The sequence below is a fragment of the Myzus persicae genome, unplaced genomic scaffold (assembly GCF_001856785.1).
Source record: "Myzus persicae strain clone G006 unplaced genomic scaffold, MPER_G0061.0, whole genome shotgun sequence".
In the NCBI taxonomy this organism is placed as follows: Eukaryota; Metazoa; Arthropoda; class Insecta; order Hemiptera; family Aphididae; genus Myzus; species Myzus persicae.
This window is the reverse complement of record NW_019101202.1, coordinates 511,778-527,672: the sequence shown is the minus strand read 5'-3', so window position 1 is coordinate 527,672 and position 15,895 is coordinate 511,778. Positions and strand designations below refer to the sequence as shown.

Here is a 15,895-nt window from a genome sequence, read left to right as displayed (position 1 = left end):
ATTTTGGTTGTATTAGTTGTAATAATGAACTACAACTACACATGGTACATGTATAATTAATGATTGACAAAAGATTTAATTCTTACCAAATATCTATCAGCATCAGTCAATATCATGGACACTGAAATCACAGCATAATACAATAGGTAATTTGAATTAATATTCCCATTTCCCTTATAAATTAAACATTTTACATAAATTAGTTAAACAAATATTACCGGCACAACTTCATTTTCTGTAATGTTCTTAGGGATCTTACTATTTTTTTCACCCGAATCCGAGTGTTTAGTGGTTGAGTAAGTAAAATAGGTGGTAATTTTTCTTTTATTAGACATTATAAAATAAACTATAGACAATATCTATTACTATTTACAATTACAGCAGACTTGCAGACAGTATAAAGGGAGACACAGTATGACTTACGAGATCCGAGTAACGAGTACGAATTACGAAAGCCAAAACACTGTGGTCTGTGTAACAAAATATTGTGACAAATGGAATAATAATCGATGAATTGGCCGACTATAATAAGTTAATAACATAGCTATTTATACATAACGTATTAATACGTTTCGGCCGATGTGCTGGTCAAGGGAGGAGTGTGTTGTTATTAATTAATATTCACGATCACCGAGCTGGATAATTCCCGTGTATTTTGTATAAGCAACTAATTCATAAATATTAATAATAATAACAGCCTTGTTCCTAGAATGAGTCTAGAACTCTAGAATCTATATAATAATAATATATGCTCATAAGTCATAAGGTTATTTTGAGAAAAAATTAAAACAAAATGTAATACATTAACATTATAGTACAATATACATGAATGTAATCGTTATAAATATTAAAGAAAAAAAGTCATGGGGGGGATCTATCCCCCCCCCCCCGTTTGACCGCCACTGTGGAGATTACTACATTAAGTTGAAAAAAATATCAATTACCTGCATTTTTGTTATTTAGTTTTTTTATACACAAATATATCTATAACAATTAAGTATACTGTTTGTTTTAAGCGGCGGCTCTTGCGTCCCACCACAGAATAGATTAAATTTAATCTATTCTGTGGTCCCACTGTGTTGTATGCGTAGTAGCACAGTGGGCCAGTCCGTTTCCGCTGCTGTGCTATGTTTACTAAAATATTTACCTGAGTTTGTTTCTAACATTTCGTGGTAGTATTTTTATATTTTCACAATGCCAATGCTGCTTATTTTGATGTGAAATTAGCCTTGTTATTAGCTATTTCATTTGTCATACGAATATTATAATAATATTTATTTTATTTATTTACTTATAAATATCAACGATGAAAACCACGAAAACTTTACGGTGTTAATAATTAATATCGACATTGCAAATCAAAAACCGGATTTTCCCATTATTCTTAACTTACATTTGTTGTACACCTATAAATGTTTTAAAATAAATGCTCAACTATATCAATCCTTTGCTATTTGTATGTACCTATACAAGTTATATTCTAAGTATTCATGATTGCCGATTGGAATACTTATAAGTTTTTATAAGTTGTATTATCTACTGTACCTATATTTTTTTTTCTTTATTAGTAATACACAATCTGTACACAATCGGCACAATAATAGTATGAGCTGAGACACAATAAAAAACATGAAATTATGAGGTAAGAAGCCACCCACCGATGACACTTATGGTACTGTACCTATATAAATTTAAATTGTGGCCTTTACACTTTTTATTTATTTATTTCTCATAACAACAAAATACAACCAATGACTGTACCTCCCCAAAAAGCCATGGCTTGGAATAGGGGATGGTAAGTTCAAAACATTTAGACACTTATAAAAAATACAAGTTAATACTTATGTTATTTGTATAAACTTCATATCCAAAACAACATCAACTAGAGTAAATATGAAAAAAAAATGAATGAAATTCCTCTTTGCAAGTTTCTTTACTGTTTTTTTTCTATTGTAGTACCTATAGGTACTTTAGCCCGGGACTGCAATAGTCAAGATTCGCTTTCACATCACTCTCACTGAGTCACACTGGCCACACATAACTATTTATATAAACAAAAAAAAATCATTTAAAAACAATTACTTTACTTTTTTTAAAAAAAAGATCACCGACTTCCGTCACCAAAGTAAGCTCTCGCCGCTCATATATCATGTTATAGTCACATTGGTTTGTTAACATTAAAAATCTCGACTTTCATTTGTATACCTAGTCGAATTCTAGAACAGAGAAATATAACTGAGTAAGTTGAACAAACAGAACAATAGTGAATCATAAAATATATTATAATATAATATTTAAATATTATGTTCAAACCGTCTTCGTTTATTCGACCTGCGTATAGGTACCTATAATATTTTTACAATTTTTTCATGTCTCGGGATCGTATAGCAAGCATAAAATAATATAATAATAATATATAATATATTATATTATTAATAAATTGCTGGAGTTGGACCCGTCATAGTATTTATGTAGTGCATTCTAGACTAGTAATTTTTGGCAACATTACCAACTACGTCACATGCGTAGGTATCAAAAATCACCATGATTAGAAACTCTCTTATATTTTGAGTTTTGACGACAGATATATCTAATACCGACTACCAGGTGCTTACCTACTCTCCATTTTTGTTGATAATATTATAATTTTTACGGAAACATATTCCTATACATTTATGATGACGTGAGTATCAATGAAGGTTACATTTATGCGTTTATTCACAAATCACAATTCACTACGGATTTTAGAATATGGTCAGAGGATTCACCCAATCATATCACATCGATTATAGTTCGACTAAAATTTCGTGATTCTGCGTATTTGGGTACTATATTTGGCTTAAAATATTAATCATTTCTTCAAGTTATTTCGTGTATTGAGAAGTTTTAGACCATGATCTCTAACCCAGAGGGGTTTCGACAAACTTGATGTTTCATATACCATTAAAATAATTTATTAGTAATAATATTATTATTTATAATGGGTATAGGTATCTAGTATTTACATTTTACAGTATACTAAAAGTTATATTATCGACTGTCAACCGACAGAAAATTGACCCGTAAAGGTAACTTGAGCAGAACAACAGGTGCCCCAAGGTATGTCCAAGTTGAGAGGCCGCAGGAACTTAATATTACATTCAAAAAATACTGAACATTTTTTTTTATTATTTAAACTATATTTATGTTGAAAATAATTTGATTTGAAATACGAAAAAAATGTACAGTGGTGGTGTTTATTATATTGTATATTATCTAATTATATACAAAATTGGTTTTTCAAACGGGGGGCTATAGCTACTACACAAATAACTTATCATAACTTGTACGTAGTGAGTAATAACTGCTCCACAGCTATTCTAAGAATATTATTTCTAAGGCAGCCACTATCATGTAGGCTTCGCGGCTTTATAACCTATTGATGAAAATATTGTATATTCTGTACGTCATACCTCATCGTCTTCTTACAATCCTTATAATTATTATTAATTCCTAGAATGACTATTTAGGGCCGTAATAGACGATCGGATTTTTCCAGCCCGCCGCCGCCGTGTTCTTCCAAACACGTACGCCGGAGCCTGTGAACTAGGTGAACTGACAGCCTAAAAACGTCAAGGTCTGTTTACTACAATCTATAACTCAATAATATACAAAATTAGATCCTTTCGTCTGCTTGGATTGTTAATCAATATTTTTATTATAATTGCATTTTGTGTTATTTTTTATTTGAAAATTAAAAATTGTCAGAAACATATTTTATTCAAAAATGTTGTTTTGCAATCACTTAAGTTGATATAATTTGAATCTAGGTAATAGTTTTTTAAATAATGATTGTTTTTCGATAAAGGAATATAACCCTGTATATTAATATATTATATACATTTAGGTCTCAGACGTTAGTATACCATAAGACACTAAGGTAGTAGACCTAGACTAGTAGGTACAATGTCTATGTTTGTTTGTAATATTGCATATTTTTTATATTGCTAGGTTAAGATTGTTGGTCAAAAATGGGTGAACGCCATGACAATTGTTAAGTATTCGTACGCTTACAAGGAAGTACTAGGTCTTTTTACGAGTTAAAACTACGTACAAATTATCTACAACATTTTTAGTAGCCATAGTGATGAATGTCACTAACATACATTGTGAAATGGGCAGGGCGAGGGTGTTGATCACCAGATGGCACACAAAAATGCATTGTGGGGCTTCAACCCTCCCCAATATATTTACCATACGTCTATGTGCGTCTAGTTGGTAGATTTCGCGTATCTATAAGTGTTATTTCCAATTTTCTACGTATGAAATTGTCTTCCCAAAGTCATATTGTACTATTAAGTATGTGTACTGTACCCATATATATATACACGAATGTGTCTGCGAACTCGGTGATTAAATTGGTGACTGTTGATTGTCGAATGAAGAATTCGAACGTGACATTCGCACAAGTGGCACAACTAGCGCGGATGTGTGTGCAGGTCCTTACCTCAATATACACACAGCACAATTCGACCAGTTTTCCATCGCGACTTTATCGTCGTACCTCACTGTATATATCAATATATGTATATATACACTACACACACGTATATATACCTACAATTTATCAATATACACGTAATTATGTAAATACGACCTCGAAATTTGTGTGCCTTTTTGATTTCAAATTCAACGCGTATTCTAATGGAATAGACGTGGTCGCACACCCGTATAATATACGTACGTACTCTGGTGTTAATACGTTACTTACATCGTATACCGCGGTTACGTTATGCAAATATCTCGGTTGGTCCGTGCGCACGACCACTGTTATACATTGTACCGCGTCCTGTGACCTCTGTTTATATATATATATATATACCAAATCGTAACCTGCAGCCGCAGTCAGTCGCGAGCCAGGCAACCGACGACGACGACGACGACCGTGCGGCCGTGACTGTGTAGGTATATGCGTAATTTATCGTACCACGATTTTCACCGTCTGTCCTGTGCTGTCGTCCGCGGAGCCGGAAAGTGTGCAATAATATTATAATTTACAGCGCACAATATTATAATACACAATATTATACTCATAGTCCGGAGGAGGAAAGATGTCGAACCTGCGCCGCGTGACCGACGTGGTCTTCGCCGTCGCCGTCACCGCGTGGATATCCATTTCGGCGGCGGCTTCTCCGGACGTCCGGCGATACGACCCCGACTGGAACAGCCTGGACGCCAGACCGCTGCCCTCGTGGTACGACCAGGCCAAGTTCGGCGTGTTCATCCACTGGGGCGTGTACTCGGTGCCGGCGTTCGGCAGCGAATGGTTTTGGATGAACTGGAGAGGTAATGATACTGTCGGACCGACTGTCCACGCTGCGTGCAGGGTGATTCACCAACGAGCATATGTCGAACCCCATTTTTTTTCTTTTAATACACATTCATTTGAATTCTGATTTTTGAAACCGTCTAAGTATGAGCACCATAATGTTTTCAAGTGTTTAAATACAAATTCATTTTTTTTATGATAATAGCCTAACCTAACCTAACCTAACCTTTTATTACTCTTGATTGGCAAGCAGCGATGGTTTCATTGAAAAGTTGTATGTATCTAAATCAAAATTCTAACGAGTAGAACCTGAGTTATTAAAATTCATAAAACAGTACAAAGGATAATATAATAGTCCTCGAAAAAATATATATATACATATATCTGTAATATTAGATCTACTGGTCTATTTATTTATTTGTATTCATTCTTCAAGAAGGTAATGGGTGTATATAATATATTAATATATTATACTTCGACAGTTTTAACAAACTGTTATAAAATGTTATCATGGACCTATTATCCTTAGCACACAAAGCCAGATAACTCTGCCAAACTACTTTTTGAAATTTCGATTAAGATACACTTACAAGGCAACATTAATAAAAAATATCATCTGATTAACAATTTATAATTCAAATATGTGATTCTCGTTTGCAAAAAGTAGTTGGTACCATTCACCACAAGATACTCCTTATAAGGTATAAAACTTAAAGTAGGTATTTGTTAATATGATCTTTAATGTACTTGAAAAATTAAAAATCAGAACTTGAACCAATTCATAACGAATGGACAAAATAGGGGTGAGCTTGTTGAATCACCCGTATATGACGCATTACCCTACTACTATGCATATTATTACCTACTAGTATTTGTTGTGGCGAATTATTAGTCAAAAACGAAAAATTAATCTTGTCATTTTTTGCCGTGTACCTTTATTACTTTTTTGAAAAATTTATCCTCTTTCGTAATTAAAAATAATTTTTCAAGAAATTGTACTCACGACTCATGAGTTCTAAATAATAATTAAATACTAACATACAAATTAATAATATACTAATGATTAATGAATTTGGTTTTTTATTTTATTAATATATATGTACCGTAATTATTACTATATAGACAATAGTCTCATTACAATGGTTCGATTTCTTCAGAATTAAACTGACACAGTAACACGAATATTATCACCTGTTACAATATTTCATAGTTATCTAGGTTTGGTTTTGACATAATTTCAAATGTATTTTCACAGAGATAAGTAGGTATAATAGGGAAAAGTAGAAGTATTTTTAACTTTTATGACATTTAATAGTTTATAATTTGTATTTATGGATATTCTTACTGAAAACGGGCAATAGTTATTCCAAGTCTTAAGTCTAGGGTATGACCTATATTACGTACTATCAATTCTAATAAGTAATAAATAGATAATCAATGACGGTTTTACGTCATTATAATATTATCAAGATAATTATATTCTGAATTACTTCAATTTTTTTCTTTTGTCTACCACGGTGATTTGCGTGTGTACATGTTAGTAGCAAGTACGTACTATTATTGGTTATAAGTAGGTTCCTACTAACAGTACCATATTGCTTTTGTGTGCTTTAAATTAACGTTTGTCCGTGTAATTATTATAAACGTCTATAAACGTCTACGAACGATTGTCCATATCCAATGTCCATTGTATGTTTAACAAGATAAAAGTACACAGCACTAAATATTTCTTTAGTGTATTGTGTATAGTTGTGTCTTGTTAATAATACAATAGGTAGACATTCGTAGACATTTATAATAATTACACAACAGGCGCTTTAATAATATTTAAGCATATGTATAAAAACGATTTACTAACATTTTAAACGTAGGTAGGTACTCATACATATAAACGGATTAAAGGTTAATATTGTTATACAAAAACAATATTGTTACATGGAAATCTTGTGAGGTGGGTTAACGCATAAACGACAATAAACGGTGCGTTACCTCCCACCACACTTGCCATGACAATCATTGAATATTTTAATCGTGTAATTATAAATGATGATTTTTCATACTTACTCTACGTACCTATACAGGTAGGAAAGGCGCAAACTATGTAAATTTCATGACAAAAAATTACAAGCCAGGTTTCACGTACCAAGAATTTGGTCCCCAGTTGACCGCGGAGTTCTTCGACCCCATGCAATGGGCCAGTATCATCAAGGACTCCGGTGCAAAGTAACTACCACCTACCTATACTTTAATATTATGTATTTATTGACGTTAAAATTTTATTTCTTACAAACTGTACCTATAAGTCGCTTGAAATTTTTATGACGAAATTGATGGATATTACACATCAGCAAACTTAAAGTGTGTCCGCAATTCTTTGTCACCAAAAAATTGAAAAACTTTGTAATTTACAGCAATGCTTATACAATTAGGGTGTTCGTGTTGGTGTAAATGGGAAAACACGGTGGAAAGCCTATCCAGCTTGTATATATTTTCTATAATAATAGCTAATTTACGTACCTATGTCTAAAATATTAATATTATATGCTCATCAATCATCATCTTTCGTTACATTAACGAATCTATTATAAAATGTATAGATACGTAGTTTTGACCACTAAACACCACGAAGGTTACACGTTGTGGCCGTCGAAAAAATCATTCGGATGGAACTCTGTAGACGTCGGACCCCACAGAGATCTTGTAGGTGTGTATACAATTATGGAGTTGACATTTTTATCGCGTGTGACGATGTATTATAATATTATTGTGTTTTTGATTCTTGAAGGTGACCTAAGCAGAGCCATAAGGAGTTTAAACAAAACTCGGTTTGGGGTATACCATTCGCTATACGAATGGTTTAACCCGCTTTGGTTACAAGATAAACAGTCGAATTTGACCACTCGCACATTTGTGACTGAGAAAGTCCTCCCGGAACTCTACGAATTGGTAAAAATATTGATGATTATAGTGTGTGTACAGAATACACATAATGTATACTTATACGAGTAACCTGTCCAATAAAAATAATAACAAACAGTCTTTATAGTTTATTTACTTGTTACTATATCATAAATAGTATAGTGTTTATTATATATTTGTTGTCGTTGCAATACAATAATATCGCGTCTCGTAATATAATATATATTTATTATGTAGGTGAATCATTATAAACCAGAAATCATATGGTCGGATGGTGAATGGGAAGCTCCGGACACCTACTGGGATTCGTTGAACTTCCTTGCTTGGCTCTACAATGACAGCCCTGTCAAAGATACGATTGTGGTGAATGACCGATGGGGTGGTGATACACTGTGCAAGCACGGTGGATTTTTGACCTGTGCGGATAGATATCAACCAGGTATCGTATAATATTATAGATTTGAGCGTAAAATCTATAGATTTAATAAATTATCCAATGTAGGTACGCGTAGGTATTATAGGTAGAATAACATGTATTATACTGGTTGATTCATTTATCGAATTTTCTTTAATTATTTCAAAATCTATTGAAGATAGCTGGTAAGTACTTACAATATTGTTGAAAACGCATAATAATAATATTATTATTTATTTCTATAATTTATCAAGTTATTTAATGTCGTGTTGTGGTGTCGTGGTGACAACATATTCCAAAGCAGAATATTATTTGGACTTCGGAGTATTTGAATGCATGAAAATCAAATGTCGGACGACTACTATTATAGTTATAATCAGTTATAAGACGTGTTTATATGATCGGAGCCACTCCACTTCAAAACTCAAATCAAAACTTTTAAAACTTATAACTCATATTATACAACACATCCAAAGTTTGATTTTTGCATTGAAAAATATTCTGCTCTGAAATGGAAATTAAAAATTTATGTATTACCGTTCAAAAAAATTAAAAAATTAAAAATAATATAAGATTAAAAATTGCAAAAAACATTATTTTTTCCGAAATTTTGTTTTGCAATCACTTTTAAGTTTTTACCTAAAAAAATAATTAAAATTAAAATTGTTCATATAAGGTAATGGTTTTTTAAATAATTATTGTATTTGATAAATGATTAACGCAGTATTAATATATTATGAGCTTAGGTCTCAGACCTTAATATACTATAAGTAGTCTATAAGTCACTAAGATAATAGATTTGTAGGTAAAATATGTCGGCTGCATACGAACTGAGTCCCAGTATAACCTTTTATGACGAATTGAGTCCCGCGTTGTTTTAGGGTATAAACCAATTGAGTCCAGTGAAATTGTAGGTATAATACTAATTGAGTCCATGTTTTAATACTAACTGAGTCGCGTTAAAATATTATAATATAAAATAATTATTATATTAATATTTTAATTAATATATAACCAATATATATTTTTTCGTTTGATACAATATATATTGATGGGACTTTTAAAAGCTGCCCAATACAGTTTACTCAACTGTTAACTATCCACGGAATGAAAATAATAACTACATACCATTGGTATTTTGTTTACTTTTGGACAAAGTTTCAATAATACAATATGTATACATAGGTGTATCCGTGTGGAGCGGCTTTTGACGCGCGGCATAATTTTCGCTGTGTCTGGATGGTCATTTTATATTTTACTCAAAATAATCCTTGGACTCAATTCGTATACAATTAGTTTCCTAACCCCAGATTCAATTAGTATATGTCTCGTTTGTACCCGGGACTCAATTAGTATATTAATTTTTTCCCGTTCAGGTACAGGTACTCAATTAGTACACAGCGAATATGTCTATGATGGTTCTATACATATTATTTATATTGCAGGAAAGGTTGTTGGTCGAAAATGGGAAAACGCTATGACAATTGATAAGTATTCGTGGGGTTACAGAAGGAATGCTCGAGCTTTAGACGTGTACTCGATACATAGTTTAATCGCCCAACTAGTCGAAACTGTAAGCTTTGGAGGTAAATTATATACTCAAAATCTATAACTATAGTTTTTATATTTAATAAATTCACATATATATTATATATAATATATATTAACAAATATAGTAATAATCAATGAAATATTATGTTTAAAAAAAAAAACAACATGAATTTACAGGTAATTTGTTACTAAACATTAGTCCTACCAGTGATGGCATGATTCCTCCGTTACACGAAGAGCGTTTGCTACAAATCGGCCAATGGTTGTCGGTAAATGGCGAGTCAATATTTGGTAGCAATCCGTGGTCGACTTGTCAAAACGATACACAACAACCGCACTTGTGGTAAGACCGTGACAACAATATTTGAAATGATCATATTATATTTATCATATATATATACATGGTTTTAAGGTACACGCGAGGAGCAAATTCTTCGACTATTTATTCGATTGTTTTGCAATGGCCCGATGGTAATTTACTCAACTCTGCGTGTCTGGGAAAATTAGACATCGACTCTATCGTTATGTTGGACACACAAAGTAAACTCAAGGTAATTTACCAAATTAATAAAAAAAAAAGTAACTTTTCTCCTTCGTACATGCCTATAATGTCATATTTAGCGTATTGATAGTATACTAAATTTCATTACGATATTTTTATCAAGTTAACTGAACCATTTTTAATTTTTATAGTGGACTCAAAAGACGGAAGGCGGTTTGATGATTAAACTAGAAGATAAATCTAAAACCAAAACAGAGTGGGGCTGGGCTCTACGAGTTACATTGAATCCTTAAGTGTTTTTCCGAGAACTGTATCCTTTCAGTTGTACTAATAATATTTCATACGAAACAATTGTGCCAAACATCTAAAACAAAAATGTATATATTAATTATTAACACTGAAATGAACGAGTACAATTATTGATAAACGAATTACTAAATTAGGTATACCATACTCACAGTTAATAAGAACCTTCTGGTCATTAAAAACATGTGGCTTCCGGTTAGTCCAATATGATCTTTTTGTATTTGTAACAAAAAAAATTCCACCTAATCAAATTTCATTATAGATACAATAAATTGCCCATTTAGCCACTGTATATGTCTACGTTTTTACAACTAAAGAATCATTATAAACTGAACTCGCCTCATTACAAAATGATTGCTGCGGTATATCATAAAGCGATCTTTTTGGCAATTTGCTGCTCTCGTATATTTTCACGGAGCATAAACATAATAAACATCCTCGCAATGAAGAAACCAAAAACGAAAGTATTGCATGGACGCGGTGACTTAAACTGTAATTTTCATTTGTTGGTCTGAATAAGAATAAAATTATTTCTATGTAAATTATTACTACACTATACACGAAATCAAATTAATAAGTTAAATAGTTAAAAAATATGTTTTTTTTTTGATTTGTCTAGACGTATATTTAATTAGATATTTTCTTCAAACTATGTTATTTGGGTTGGTATTATTATTATTATTTTTTTTAATGATATCGGGAACCTATTAAATGAGGTAGGTATAGGTGTTTGGTCAGTTTGATTTCAGTTTTTTTTTTAAACATATAATATTATAGATAATAATGTAATAATGATAATTTAATTAAATTTAGAAATAAGAATGTGCGAAGATCAAAGACTCGTTGTAATTTATAGTATTTGTATTTTTGAATATGAATTCAATTGTTTCCTATTTGAACTTTTTTGTTTAAAACCCATGATAAATATATTGATTTTTAATAAATATACCTTTTTTATAAATACAAAATAGTTATAGAATTAATTTTATTACGCGATTGTAAATGTATGATAAATTGTAATATTTAGTGAATCAAGAATATGTACCTATAATATAAATGTAATCAGTAATCACTAATCAGACATTTAAACTATATCAGAACATCAGATTAAGATAAACTTTTAAACAGTTTTGAGTGAAATATATCAGAATTTTGAATGAATATTAAAAATATACCTGCAGCCACCGGTGATTGTTAGAATTATAGTAAATTCGACTTTCATAGTAATTATCAGTTATTGCTTATAAATGTTCGTTTGTATGGACGTGTAAATTCTTATTCATATTAATTCACAATGAGTGTTTGAATTTTGAGTCTCATATTGATAATTGACTACTTGACACTTGCTATCGGCGTTGGGGGCATGGATCTCCGGAATTGAAAGGGGCAGGAGTCGGGACGCGTTCGACACATCATGACACAGTATTGTATAATAATCTTAGCTTATTGTCACATCTTATCTATTCGCATTTCTTACAGGAACGTGCTGACGGTCTGTTGTAATTAAATTGTGCTACGATTGTGTAACTATTTTTTAACGCGTATAATTAGACATACGAAAAGTTTTTTACGACAAATTTAACACTAGAAGTGCAAAATGAGAAACAACAGTGACTATATGTGTTCTGAAAAATATAATAAATATGTTGAAGACGTTCTCAAATTTAAGGGAAAAGAGAGTAGACAATGAGCCACGTGTAAGTTATTGAAACGATATGATGTCGTTAAAAAAATGTCTCTCCATGGAGCTCCACCAACTTATTGTTCCATTTAAACCTGGTGAAAGAAAAATGATAAATACTTCTAGAAAAATGAAGGTTTATTCTTATTCGATATTTTCCATAATGCTCATACAAAAACAAGCCATAGAGGACCAACTAGATGAGAGGGCTGGTGAAACGCATCCGAATATTTAAACCCGTTTTTGAATTCCTTGTCGCGTGATTAAATCGATCTGCTGCAGTGTATACGTTAAAATGAAAGCAGTCCGTTTAGAACCCCCTTAAGCCTATAAACCTTTATAAGCACTAAATATTATGTATTAACTTAACACTACACGGAAAACATCCTTACACGACGCCCTGGTGCAATTCTACGCATATGATGTACAGGTGTAATATCAAAGACACGCACAGCAAATGGCATAAGTAGTCGTTCAGTAGTCTGGCCAAATTGCACAGCCGCGTGTAGTCCACTCTCAAGGTCTTCCATTGATCCGACGTCAATTTCTATATATTAGTGAAAACGATACAATTAGCGCACTTGTATTATGGTACGGTATCATATTACAGTGGCGTGCCAAAGAAGATTTTTTTGAGGCAGTCACGGGTTATCTCAAGACTAAAATTAGTCACGTTTTTATACGGGTGTATGATAAAACGTTAAAAATACAAAACACACCTAGGTATGTATAATATATAATATAATGAAATACAACAATATTTTGTTTTTTCGCTACGCACGTACACCAATCATTTATAGGACACAAAAATCCATATTTGGGGTAGGTATGTGGTTGACGGTCATTCATTTTGTGTTTCGCCCCAAATTTAAAAATTGTTCTCCACTGCAGTAAGCACCTACAGTGGCGTACTTACACCTGAACTTTGGGGGAGGGTTTTAATTTTTTAAATTAACATATTAGATGACGTGACACTTGACCCTAACAAAACATAATATGGTACATTTTAATAGATTACTAATTTTTATTCATGATATTATTTGTAATTGACATGTGATAATTAATAAATATGTAATTACTACTTGACCATATGTGTAAAAAGAAAAAAATGTTAAATTATATAATAATAATAATAATAATTTAGATACTTATATTTTTTAGAACGTTAATTTTCTATTTTTTCTGAAAAAATATCGACCACTTCATTACTCTTTATTGGTATTTCTCTTTGAATACTTAGATGAGCCAATCCATTTAGACGATTTCTCTATTCTCTATATCAAGCTTAGGTTTTTTTACCATCCACTTATCCATTGTTAAATATTAATATACCTAAGGGGATTCGATACCGACCATTTTTTAGACTAAAACATCCAATCTTTTGTCCATCAGTCCGATGGACCTAATAATGCGATAAGACTTTTAAAAACTGATTTGAATTCGTTATTATGTCTTCTTGAGATCGGCCTAGCCACTTTTTTGAATTTACAATTTTAATTCAGAGTAATCAAAACTTACATTTTTTTAAGTTTCACAATTTCTAAATCCATATTATAAAGATTAGNTTAAAATTGTAAATTCAAAAAAGTGGCTAGGCCGATCTCAAGAAGACATAATAACGAATTCAAATCAGTTTTTAAAAGTCTTATCGCATTATTAGGTCCATCGGACTGATGGACAAAAAATTGGATGTTTTAGTCTAAAAAAATGGTCGGTATCGAATCCCCTTAAACTTTTTAATAAAATATACAATAGCTCGTATGCAATTGTAGTTTTGTTTGTCACTATAAGCTTGATATAGTTCAAGGGTTGTTAAAATAACATGTAGGTCAGTACCTACATCGGTAATACACGAAAACGACGTTAACGATTGTCGATTATAGATTGAAGTGGCTAACACACTAGGTGATTAATCGCACAAAATAAAATACGTTTTACGACGACGATAGAGGACTGTCATAATAATTACACCGATCGTCCACGTCCATATCTACAATAACTTCGTGGAAATACTCATATTCCCGTAGGTACCCACATTAGATAATGTAAGCCGTACTATTTAATAATATTTATAATCATAATTCAGAATGACATAGAACAATATTACAAAGGTATTTTAAAATGTACACTGTTTATTTCATTATAATGGATAATTTGTTATACCCGAGTACAATACAATTAATACACAGGTACTAGAAATTTTAGGTTTCTCATAATAAATTAAATTATCCATTAATTTCGGGGAGGGGAGTTATACCCCCCACCACCACCCGTTAGTACGCCACTGAGTACCTATATCGTATTTAAAACAGTTGCTAACACTTGGAGACGGTCGTTGACATATAATGACATGCGTACCTACCACATACCTATATATTATATGTATTATTTATATTCTATATATTTTATATATATGACATGTGTTTATTGTATATAGCAGGGATGGCAAACCCTTTGAAAACTGCGTGCCTAAAATTAGTAATAACATTTTTTTTTTTTTAGAGCGTGCCATGAAAAAAATATTAAAAATATTATATTTGGTTATATTATAATTTGATTGTATAATTAATGTATTAGTATAAAAAGGTTAGTTTAGGTTATTATAGATCCTATAATATTTACCGTTAGTGCCTCTGACGTTTCACATGACACAGGCATTAACGGGCCACGGATGCTTTCAATGGTACCTGAACCGGATGGCGAGGGCTGACAGCCCACACTGCTACCAGTGTTTGGATAACTCCGACACCGCAGAGCACACATTGTTTGAGTGCTCCTACTGGGACCGATTCCGCGACCAGCTGAGCGCCCAGTTAGGTCGTCGACCGACCGCGGCTGATCTTCCTCGGATTATTTGCGGCCCAGAGTTTGAAATACTCCCGGCGGATCTCACTGAGAAGTCCGCGATACTAAGAGACGCCGAGGAACAATTCAGGCTGTTTTACGGTATGGTGGAAGGCATTCTGTCCGCGAAAGAAGAGGAGGAAAGAGCCCGGCAGACCGTCATAGCCCGAGACGCGACGGCGGAAGATGAGACCTAGACTATCTTTAATAATACAAAATGGAAGCATAATGTGATAGTAGTGAGTGGGAGACTGGCCCACCTCTGCTAATAAGGTCTTTGTATTGATTATTCAATAAACGATGGGGGCCGGAGGAGAAGTATTGGCAACATAGTTCCTTCTCCGGTCCTCGATACCATAGAAAAAAAAA

At 32.4% G+C, this 15,895-nt stretch overlaps 2 protein-coding genes across 3 annotated transcripts in view; one reads left to right on the top strand and one right to left on the bottom strand.

Annotated features, from left to right (window-relative positions):
- The first annotated feature begins 4,880 nt into the window (after positions 1 to 4,880).
- Positions 4,881 to 11,759, top strand: LOC111028191 (alpha-L-fucosidase). 2 transcript variants are annotated; one of them, XM_022306738.1, is made up of 10 exons: positions 4,881 to 5,013; positions 5,076 to 5,325; positions 7,390 to 7,531; positions 7,906 to 8,012; positions 8,094 to 8,254; positions 8,465 to 8,666; positions 10,088 to 10,228; positions 10,371 to 10,536; positions 10,606 to 10,744; positions 10,887 to 11,759. In XM_022306738.1, exons 2-10 carry the CDS (start codon positions 5,091 to 5,093, stop codon positions 10,986 to 10,988), a joined length of 1,395 nt encoding a protein of 464 aa, XP_022162430.1. In that variant the 5' UTR covers positions 4,881 to 5,013; positions 5,076 to 5,090; the 3' UTR covers positions 10,989 to 11,759. The 2 variants fall into 2 exon arrangements, with proteins under 2 accessions (XP_022162430.1, XP_022162431.1); XM_022306739.1 differs by lacking the exons at positions 4,881 to 5,013; positions 5,076 to 5,325 and adding an exon at positions 6,870 to 7,210.
- Positions 11,760 to 12,010: 251 nt separating this feature from the next.
- The window catches only part of LOC111028192 (gustatory receptor for sugar taste 61a-like), a 4,490-nt gene continuing 605 nt past the window's right edge, over positions 12,011 to 15,895 (bottom strand). The window contains exon 2 of the mRNA XM_022306740.1: positions 12,011 to 13,229. Coding sequence (XP_022162432.1) covers positions 13,071 to 13,229 — 159 coding nt within the window. The 3' untranslated portion in view covers positions 12,011 to 13,070. The remainder of the gene's footprint in view (positions 13,230 to 15,895) is intronic.